General features: G+C 42.6%; 2 protein-coding genes across 3 annotated transcripts; one reads left to right on the forward strand and one right to left on the reverse strand.

The window, feature by feature from the left end:
• Positions 407-7,057, reverse strand: LOC110433621 (transcriptional regulatory protein AlgP-like). The gene is made up of 2 exons (XM_021456112.1): positions 7,021-7,057; positions 407-1,206 (listed from the first exon to the last, which is right to left on the reverse strand). The coding sequence occupies exons 1-2, from the start codon at positions 7,055-7,057 to the stop codon at positions 407-409; spliced, it is 837 nt and encodes a 278-aa protein (XP_021311787.1).
• On the forward strand, positions 5,531-10,427 carry LOC8085815. 2 transcript variants are annotated; one of them, XM_021457454.1, is made up of 5 exons: positions 5,532-5,817; positions 7,964-8,168; positions 8,354-8,418; positions 8,897-8,931; positions 9,058-10,427. In XM_021457454.1, exons 3-5 carry the CDS (start codon positions 8,382-8,384, stop codon positions 9,979-9,981), a joined length of 996 nt encoding a protein of 331 aa, XP_021313129.1. In that variant the 5' UTR covers positions 5,532-5,817; positions 7,964-8,168; positions 8,354-8,381; the 3' UTR covers positions 9,982-10,427. The 2 variants fall into 2 exon arrangements, with proteins under 2 accessions (XP_002455395.1, XP_021313129.1); XM_002455350.2 differs by having other exon boundaries at positions 5,531-5,817; positions 7,964-8,418.

The raw sequence follows: 11,387 nt of genomic DNA on the forward strand, positions 1-11,387 counted from the left end.
TTTACTAATCTGAAGCAGGAACTATGGAAGATAAAATAGATGGAACAATCAAATGCAACATGGAACAATCTCAAGTTGATATGGGATTCGTTTGCTATGCCACCATGGTCAAGAAAGCAGCAGCCACCCCCTTTACTGCTATGATATGAAGATTTATTTGGCAATCATTAGTTTTAGCAAGTCGCTATTTTATTTGGCAAGTCAAAAAAAAGATCTCTCTCCAACGATTTATAGTATTCTAACTTGGTAAAATCACCATAAGCGTGTTTTTTTTCTGGGGCTATTTGCAAAATGAACACAAAACTTTCTCGTAATTAATCAAACTCAAATCAGAAAACTTTTCTCTCTAGTTTTACAAAGTGAACACGGTAAAAGTTTCTATTTGCATAGATGCCCTTCTCTCCATTTACGGCGACGGACGGACAGAGCACGACGACGGTCTCGCGGCTCTAGCACCGGCGTCGGGCGTTGCGCTTGTGGCCGGCGGCGCGCCGGGCGGTGACCGAGCAGCGGCGGCAGGGTGAGCTGCGGCCGCGCTCGCGGTGGGTGGGGGCGATGGTTGAGCAGCGCGCTGCGAAGACGGGCGGGCGAGCGGACTGGCGTAGCTCTGGTGGACGCGGCGGGCGGCGCAGCACTGGGGCGGGCAGCGGCGCCCGGGTGAGCTGCGGCCGCGCTCGCGGCGGGTGACGGAGCCGCACGCGCGTCGGTAGGTGCACGCGTGGCCGGCGGCGCGCCGAGCGGCGGGCGGTGGCGGGCGATGGTCGGGCATCGCGCTGCGAGGACGGGCGGGCGAGCGGACTGGCGCAGCTCCGGCGAGCGCGGCGGGTGGCGCAGCACCGGGGCGGGCAGTGACGGCCGGGTGAGCTGCGGCCGCACTCACGGCGGGCGACGGAGCCGCACACGTGTCGGGCGTCGCGCTTGTGGCCGGCGTTGCGCCGGGCGGCGGGCGGTGGCCGAGCAGCGGCGGCCGGGTGAGCTGCGGCCACGCTCGCGGCGGGAGGCGCGCCAGGCGGTGGGTGGCGGGCGATGGTCGGGCAGCGTGCTGTGAGGACGAGCGGGCGAGCGGACTGGCGCAGCTCCGGCGGGCGCGGCGGGCGACGCAGCACCGGGGTGTGTAGCGGCGGCCGGGTGAGCTGCGGTCGCGCTCGTGGCGGGCGACGGAGCCGCAGGCGTGGTGAATTTGTGTGATGTGTGATTGACGCGAGGCTGAGGGTGTGTAAGGTCGTGATCATACTTCTAATCTGGGCCGTTAAATCTGTAGAATATGTGCTGCAAGTCGTTGATCTTACAGGAGGGATTTGGCTGGAGAAGATTTCAATTATAGTAGAGATAGTGAATTGGCAACATAATTAATAGAGATAGAAATTGCTTGTTAATTGTCATTGGAACTGCCCTAATGGCGTAGATACAGGGAGGGCACTGAGAAAAGGTTTTCATCTGTGAGAAATTGCCCGTGTTCTTTATTTTGGTATAGATATCCATGTGTTTCAATAGTGTTGAGCCAGCGGTAGAATCAATTGTACCAAACAAAACATGAACTGAGAAGTTGAGTAGTTCAATATCCGATATAGTCCTAATAACTATGATAATAATTGCACACGACAGCTATTTTTGTTTTGAGTTTAGGCCTTGTTTAGTTCCGAAAAGATTTTGGATTTCGGCACTATAGCATTTTCATTTTTATTTGACAAATATTATTCAATCATAGACTAACTAGGCTCAAAAGATTCATCTCGTAATTTACAGGCAAAGTGTGCAATTAGTTTTTATTTTCGCCTATGGCCTTGTTTAGTTCGTAAAAATTTTCAATATTCTCCGTCACATCGAATCTTTGGTCGCATGCATGGAGCATTAAATATAGACGAAAATAAAAACTAACTGCACAGTTTACCTGTAATTTGTGAGATGAATCTTTTGAGCCTAGTTACTCCGTGATTGGACAATGTTTGTCAAATAAAAACGAAATGTACAGCAGCAAAAAACAAAATTTTTTGTGAACTAAACAGGGCCTCTAGGGGGTGGGCAGCCAGTGCGACGGCCGGAGGCCCACGGCGCTAAGGGGCCTATAAATATATATGTAATATGTATAATATTTAGTATATAGATTTGTCTAATTTTTTGGAGGCTTATACCGACACTATAGAAATCCATTAGTTAATTAAAAAAGAAATTCATTAATCATCACGTCGTCCACATCCACCTATTGCTGGTGTTGCTCCATATCGATTAGTTGAGCAGATCAATGGTCCTCTTTATCGTCTTCTTGTCCTATTGTCCAATCGTCCAATGGAACGATGTGGCTCCATGACACGCTAACACCACACCCACATGTCCGCACACGATGTCACTATTAGACACTAAAGCAGGAAGACCAAGAGCATAGCCGATCGAGACTTCACCAATTTTGTTATCTAAATTTCTAATTCTATTCTATTTATTTATTTGTTGTACTATAGCTACCTTTTATAAAACTAAAATATATGGTGAAAATTAATTCTTTTTTGTTGTACTATATATTTTATATATTTGACATATAAAAAAATTGATGGGCCTTATCCTTTTGCTTGCACAAAGGCCTTTAAAATTATAGAGACGGCCCTGGAACTAAACAAAGCCTATATCTAATGCTTCATGCATGTGCTTTAAGATTTGATGTGACGAGAAATCTTAAAAAGTTTTTTATTTTTAGGGTGAACTTAGACCTCTAAAATCTTCGTAGATGTCACACCACTCATGTCATGGATCAGCCACCTGAGGCCCTGAGCCTGTGCACGGGTAGCATATATATGTGCGAGCGTGTGGCGTGTGGCTTGTCTTCCCCTTTCTTCACATTGCACACGAAAGTCATGTCAACATCATGTAATTTCTCATTTGAGATTAATCCTTTATGGAACTAGTATTTAGGTTCTGTTTGGTAAAACTCTTAGAGCCGATTCTCTGCTAAATCAAGCAAAAGCTCTGTCAAACAAATTTAAATGGTTATTTGTTGATTCTGCGAAGTGATTCTATGGAATATACTAAGAAGCTAGGTGTTGAAAAAGTTGCTTATTAGATTCAGTGAAGTAATTCTCTATCATGATTTTAAGTGTTTATGCTAAAGAATGAAAGAAAACCACTTTCAGCCATAGAATCACTTCTATCAAAAAAATTAGCTTTCACAGAGACTTAGAATCTAGAGCTCTACTAAATAGTCCCTTATTATGTGTTTTGGAATTTATTTGATGTAAGGAGCCAAGCTTAATTAAAATCAACGGAAAATGCTAGTTTATTATCAGTAGCATGAGCACCGCTCAACAAAATTATGTAACACACATGCAAAATTATTGTGAATCTAATCAAACTCGGTGATACATATTCGTTTTCGATGTTTTTTCATGAAATCTTCAATGTGTGTATTTGTTAGATTGTACGTATGCTATACACTAAGTTTGACTTAACATGTTGGCACCAACGTGGCAGGTTTGGTTTTAGACGAAGAATAAGGACGCGATTATACAGATGCAGATCCATATATCTCGGCTATACACACCGAACATTGGAACCAGTTTTCTTGAAGGCCTATTTGTAAAAAAAGTTTTTACGAAAAAGGTCAAATTGGAAAGAAACGCTCAGACTTCACCCCCGCCATTTCTTCTCCTGTTCACCCGGCTCCGCTCTCTCATGAGGCAATTGGTCGACCGCCAATGCCCTATGCCTAAGTCTTCGTCATTCCCTTTGCCAGGTCTTCGTTGCGTCCTTCGCCGGCGACGAGCACCCATAGGTATGTCCACCTTTTCTCTTCCATCCATTCCTACTTGTGAAACCGGGTACCTGAACCCTAACTTAACCTATTTAGCTATTTATATTCGGATCTGATCTAATTATAATTGTATATTTGCCTACAAACTTCAATTTATTTTGCAAAAATTACTTGGTGTACAAGTGTAATCCCATGTCATTTACTAGGGCCGCCCCTGAGGCCCTAACTTCGCATCACTATTCTCATGGTTATGCTGACACGCCATTGTAAATTGATGTACCGTATGCGCCAATTGTAATATTTATATATTTTTTAGTTTTATCATACAAGAATATCTAGACCTAAGTATCCTAGTTTTTGCTACGAAACATGACAAACATGTCTTATGTATATTTAGTATTTATCTAGAAAGTTTCACAAATATGCATCGACATCTTTTGCACTAGCATTTAATCTTTTATGTTTTGCCATCTTGACCTCCTACCCTAATGACAAGTTTTACACTTCCTTCGTATCCTACATTTTTTATATGAACATCACTCCTTTAGATACACATGATGCTCTTGAAATTTGTTAACAAAAATATGAGATGACACACTTGACATGTAGATCCATCTCTTAGCCTATAGTCTTTCTACTTTCTTTTTTCTCTCTCCTTAGTTGATTCTTTCTACTCTCAATCATCTGCAGAGGGTTGTGGCTGCCTCTTCTCTCCTCGCGGCTGAGCTCGCCCCAATGTTCCATAGGGTGCTCGTCTAGTTACGCTTATGCACTAGTCAGAGGGGCACCGTCTTACCTAAGGGGTTAGATGGAGAATAGGCGGCGTGCTCCAGATCCAAGGCAGTGTTGATTGAGGAAGGGACGATAGGTGGCAGCAGAGGCAACAAAGCGCGCCTGGAGGAGGCTAGCGGCAGGCTCGGCCAGAAGGAAGGCACGCTACGGGTGCAACTGGAGGCAACAAGCGGATGGTGGGAGGAGGACGGACAGAGACGATGGGCACGAGGATGCATAGGCAATAATAGTAGCTTGAAGAAGATAGAGGCAACGTCGACAGGTGAGAGGCGTGGACGAGAGGAGACATTGTAAGAGATGGATGGATAAGGTTAGATAGAGTGTTGACTTCTGTCAGAGAGGATAAGGTGAAATAGGTAAGGTGGGCTATGTTTTTTTTTAACATTTCTATTTCTATATAACTTTAAGTTCATATTTTTTTGTTTTTATTTATTCAATAAGATAATAATATATGTTGATGTATAGGACATTAGAGAATGTCTAGGCGGATCACTTATGATACTACATAGTATTTTTTAGGGTTATAAATTGGATACATACCATTCAAAGAATCACGGTCTGGAAAGATGTATCATTACTATTCACAATATTAAAAACGTGATAATATAATTTCACACATCTCCAGAATATATTATTGTATTTATAATTTTTAAATTAAATTGTATTTTCTTCCTCTTTTCTCTTTTCTCTCTTTTGTTTCACCATTATCATGGTACGCTGACCAGCATGTGCTGTAGCTACATAAACGGTCCGTATTGGTTACGAGCCTTAAAGAAAACGTTGTTGTATAAAGGATTAGTGGTATCCGATTGTAAAAAGTATGTGCATCCAAACAACTTGAATGGCGAAAACCTATTGTAGTTTGAAATAAGAGATATTATGTTATACTACCATAATAAAAGAAATGATTCTGATGTGAGATGAGACAATTTCTGATTCTGATGAAACAACCATCTTTTATGCAATTTCATGATTCTTAACCGAGTTCCTGTGAAGTTGGCCACAAGAAACGTAAGCTGGACTAAATTGCCCTTGCCCGCACGTCCCTTGGCCCACCGCCTGGACTCGTCTCGCCCGCGGCCGATCTCTGCATCCGCTCGCCGCGCCGCAACCCGGAGGCCGGAGGAGACTGCGCTCAGTCGAGCACCACCTGGGGCCCAGCATCCTCGCGACCATCTCCGGCACGGCGTCCGCCCTCTGCAGCCCCGGTGTCCCTGCGACCGTCGCAGCTGTCCTACTTCGCCACTGGCCACTTCGCCCGGCGACGAGCACCACCAAAACACTAGGTATTCCCTCCCCTTGGTCCTCCCTTCCTGCTGTGCGAAACCGTGCTCCCAAACCTCAACGTAATTCATAGGTAAAAAAAATCGTGCGCCCAAACCCTAACATACTATTTGTAATCCGATCTGAATCTAATTACAGGTGTATATGCATGTATATGCCTACTAATGCCTTGTTTAGTTCGCAAAAAAATTCAGTTTTTGGCTACTGTGTAGCACTTTCGTTTTTATTTGACAAACATTGTCCAATTATGGAGTAACTAGACTCAAAAGATTATCTCACAAATTACAGATAAACTGTGCAATTAGTTTTTATTTTCATCTATATTTAATGCTCCATGCATACGACCAAAGATTCGATGTGACGGGGAATCTTGAAAATTTTTGCGAACTAAACAAACTTCGATTGCTTTGCAAAAATTATTGGGTGTACATGTGTACACACATGTCCTTTACTGGGTCCGCGCCTGCTTGTAATTGTACAAAAGAAGCTTCGTACATTTGGTGTACCTTATGCAGTTATGCGCCTGATACCTGAATACGTGATTGTTCTTGCTATCCACACTTGTGGTTTCCACAATTCTTGATTTGACATACACATACATACATAATTATCTACCAAAGATGCTTATGTATTGTCTGGAGAGGTAGGTCCTTTTTAGTTTTGGGATATGTCAGGCATGGCTACCTGATGTTGCCTTCCATGGATTCACTTGCTATTGTTAAGCTCCTTAACATTTTCACCCCCCATTAATTATATGTGAGAATCTTTTTCAATGTAATTTTTTTAGGAGTTTGTATTATATTCAAATGGTTAGCTCCTAGTGTATGTCTTTCATTTTTAACTTCAGTGGTGCTTGACAGTGCTCCTATGTTCATAAGATTTAAAATGTTATCTCCCGTAGGAGTACTTCAAACCATAGTCACAAAGTTTCTGGGACAATGGGGTCGAGGTACGAGGTCGCGGAGCGTGGTATGCTACTGGTTCTCTTGTCCACATGATACACTTACCTTCAGAAAATCATTCCCCCAATCAATTCTCTGAATTTTATGATCTATTGAACTAAACAAAGCTAAACTTAATTTCCCCAAATGCTAGATGATTATTAAAACTCGACCTGTAGGGGGTAAGAGTAAGAGTGTAAGACAGCCCCTAGGCATTGCATTAAGAAGAAGACCTTATCACACAGGTCAAGCAAACCCCCATACCCTGGCCCCACTCATACACATCGGCACCGTAGCCCATGTGAGAACGACCACGACTGGGGCCGGGCCTTAAATCTGTGCTTTGGCGTGGAACAGACGAGGGGATTTTTTAAATTCCCAGCCTGAAAATTCGCTCCCACGGGGAGTAGGACCCAGGACATGAGGTAGTGCTACTCAAGCCACCTAACCAACTCAGCTAGTGGCCCTTTCGCCGAGATGATTATTAGTGGTTTACAAGTTCATGTGTTATGGCTGGATGGTCGGTTATAGTAGATGGGAATGGCAGAGATAAACTGAACTCACCCTTCCTCAACATTTATTCTTGCTTAATCTCAACAGTTATGTCGATCTCATAGGTATAGAGCTGACCCTAACAAACTTGCTAACCAAACCAATCTAGAACAAGAAACTATAATTGACTCAGTCTCAAACAAACTTAGCCAATAGTGGATGCCTGAGGCCTTGTTCAGTTTCGAAATTTTTTGGGTTTTGGGTACTGTAGCACTTCCGTTTTTATTGGATAATTATTGTCCAATCATGGACTAACTAGGCTGAAAAGATTCATCTCGCGATTTACAGGTAAACTGTGCAATTAGTTTTTGTTTTCGTCTATATTTAATGCTTCATGCATGTGCCGCAATATTCGATGTGACGGGGAATCTCATATATATTGCAAGGCAATTACTCCCTACCTAGTAATTCATCTCTCACAAAGTTTAACAGAAAGTCTAACACTTTGCCTACTTTGTACTGTATTAAGTAAGCTTATTTCTGATGCTCGTTGGTTCCTTGTTAAGGTTGCTTTCACTTTTTAATGCTGTGCCAACAAGGAAAGTTTCAAGACCTTTTAGTATATAGCTAATAATGCCCTCACTTCTGCTATTGCTTTCTTGGAGTAATTCCTTTGCTTCATCATGAATATGAGATGGTTTTCATTATTTTGCAGTGTCACCTTGGGACTGGCAGCATGTTATGTTTGACAGTATGACTAGCAATTTCTGATCACATGGTGAATTTCTGAGATTTGATTAAGATTGTCTATAAAGGACGTTGACTTCTTTTCTGTAATAAATATGGGAGCTAATTGCTGCATAGCTGCCAAGGAAAATTCTCAGCCATGTATGGCCCCAATTGAAGTTTCTACATACCGGGTAAGGCACTCGCCATCATGGAGCTTCCGGTGGGACAACCGTACACACATAGAGGATATAATGGAGAACAGTACTGTGTTCTCTAATCAAAGTAGTGGAAACATTCATCTAGAAGTAAAGAATAGTTTCATTGCACCAACTGAAGGCCATAACAGTGGGGATAGTCGTTCTGATGTTCTCCGCAGGGTCAAGTGGCAAAAATCTGACAAAAAGATGGAAGCATCCAAGCTCTCAAAATTTGATCCTCCAGGTATAGGCTTGAAATACTTCTTTGTCTTGTGCTTAGTATTTACTCCTGTCCTGTGTTCCCTTTCCATGCACTGTCTGAATACAATGTGTCAAATTGCATGGATTTCATATTACTGACTGAATGGTTATGGGTATGTACTTCCACAAAAAAAGGAGTTTATGGGTATATACTGTCTGAATAGGATTACATGCATGCTACAATGAAATGAAGCTGATTTCCTCATTGCTTAATTTTGTGTTTCTTGTTCTTCTCCATGAGTCAAGTCATTTTTTTTCTCAGTGTATGCTAAAATGATAAAAACTCAAATACCACATATCTTGATACCTTAAATTATCAAACTTGCAGTTCAAACATATCATAAGCTAAACCCATAGTGAAAAATAACCAGCCTGCCGAGGTTCTGTTGCCTATGGGAATAAACAGCTATGCACGGGAGAAATGGATCATTCTTTATTGATATCTATTTTCATGTTTTCAGCACATCAGTCTACTGCAGCCAATCCAACTCTTGAGGTATGTGGTACGGTGCATTTGTGCAGTCTCATATCATTCTCATTTTCCAAATTAGTAGATGTGATTATTGAGCTATGCAATCGTTTCTAATGATTATTTCCATTGCTGTTTCACCTTTTTGTGCAGGCTAAGTCTTCTAAAGCCCCTGACATAGTAACTGTTGCTTCAGATACAAAGACATCAGAGTCTCTTCCTTCAACACTTCCCCTTGTACCGAAGGCAGATTCAGAAGATCCTTCCTCCTCTAGAAGTCATTCTATTTGCATTGACCCAAATTCGACAAAGGAAGCAACCCAATTGCCTGGGCATCAACTATACAGGCAGAGCTTGGATGTAAACATTCCATCCCTTAAACTTTTAATTGGAAACAGCTCTGCAGAAAGGCCATCAAGCTCCAAGCTTTCTGCCTGTAGCAATGATATGTTTGCAGGGCAGTTGCAAGGTGAAACATCTGATGGATGGTCAACTCGCACACCCTCTGATTTGGTGGCCACAACTGAAAGAGATAGGTGGTCTGTTGACAATGAGCTCCTTTGCTCCAATGCTAGTAAAACATCAAGATCAATTGGTTCACATCCCAGTGCACTCTCCCCTGGCCAAGAGGTATGCAAGCTATGTTCGAGGCTATTAAAGGAGCGGTCTTCATGTAACGGTCATGAACTGGCAGTAGTTGCAGTTTTATTCTGTGGTCATGCATATCATGCAAATTGTTTAGATAGTATTACTGCAGAAAGTGAGAAATATGATCCTCCTTGTCCTGTATGCACCCATGGTGAGGCATGTACAACAAAACTGTTTGAAAAGATGGAACTGAAGGTTAAAAGCAAGACATCGAAAAATATGGCTGATACTGATCTTGATGGGAGCTTTAAGCACCAGAAGAAAGTTAAGAGAGAACCCAGGTTTGGCACAAGTTCTAGCATGAAGGCTACGTTTAGTCGTCCGTTTTTGAGGAGGCATTTCTCCACTGGTTCTCAACCATCAACACCAGTTTCAGGGAGTGAACCAACAAGAAAGAAGGGCTTCTGGTCAAGGCATTGGAGAGAATAGCCAGCTTGACATCATTCAATGTGGAGAGAATCATAGTGCCATATCTTTTCATGTTAATTTACTGGGGCAGGGCTGCTGCTGTGAGCTCCTGGTAAAGCAATGATCTAGTGTAGGCAAACTGGGGCAAGGGTTTGGTCTGTCTGAGCTGGCCATACAATCTATATGATTCTGCAGTATTCATATCGTAGAAGCACTCATTGTGCTAGCACAAATGTAGTGTTTAAAAGCATGTCTTATAGTAAGCAAGTATGCGACCAAGGGTGGTTGTATTCGTGCAGACAATAGTCATAGTTACCAGTATAAAGAACAGAAAAAGGGTATAAGTTTCAGGAGGGTATCATGCTCTGTTGAAAGGTTAAAACACAGATTGCTGTTGAATTGTTATCTTATTATTGCAAGCTGCAACCAGCTGAAACATTTTTTATTGTTTGGGGACGTTCTGGTAACATCCTTGATTTTTTTAGAATAGAGCGATACCATTTTGTGTTTTGTTGAGGATATAGGCCCATCATGTTTTGTATTTGGTTGGAGGTGATTTTAGGCAAGTGGGATCAGTCGGGCTATTTGTCAGCTGCCCGGACGGGGGGAGAGGGGGGCACCTGTCATCCTCTCATATATGGTATATCCCACGTTCATCACTTGATACTTCTTTTCCCCTCGATTCTTCATGAGCCTTATGAACTTCACGCCGAACTGTGTCTCCTTGTTGGTAGTTCGTTACCCTGAACCATGACGCCAGCCACGCTAATGCCTAACCTCAGCTGTCTAGCTTCCTCTGCCCTGACCTTAGCCGCCAAGACTCCTCTGCCTCAACCTCCAATCCTCCATGGCACTATCGCCTAGGGTGGAACATGGACTAGGTTGATTTTAGTGCTGGCTCTAGAGCGCCACATCATCGAGCTAGACTTGAGGCAAAGTGATGTTGTGTTGCTACTATAGGTGACCGACCTCAAGAACTTGTTGCCCGAGAGGAGGATGGAACGAAGGACTTATGAAGACAACAAAAAGAGACCCACAAACCTATGTTTTACGGGGACAGGGTGAACCTACATCTTAGGGTATATTCCTCTACGGAATAACCCTATCAATTATTGTCTTCAAACCAAACACATGTGAAAGAGGGACTAAACTAGCCAATCTCTCTTCGACCTTGCAACCAAACACATAGTAATTGCAGTTTGAGTTAAAGTCAAAATCAACATGATATTTATTCTGAAATGTAAGTCACACGCAGTGATGTTTGTTGAACATTAAGATTATGTTCACTATGACCTTGAACTAGTGCTCTCTGGCCATAGTTGTCAAAATTTGTGAATCTATAGCGTGATTTTACGGCTTTATGACCTTAGTTTATTAGATTGATCCTTTGATTTGATTAAGTAGAATTTATAATTGTATGAATCCAC

The sequence above is a fragment of the Sorghum bicolor genome, chromosome 3, assembly GCF_000003195.3.
Source record: "Sorghum bicolor cultivar BTx623 chromosome 3, Sorghum_bicolor_NCBIv3, whole genome shotgun sequence".
In the NCBI taxonomy this organism is placed as follows: Eukaryota; Viridiplantae; Streptophyta; class Magnoliopsida; order Poales; family Poaceae; genus Sorghum; species Sorghum bicolor.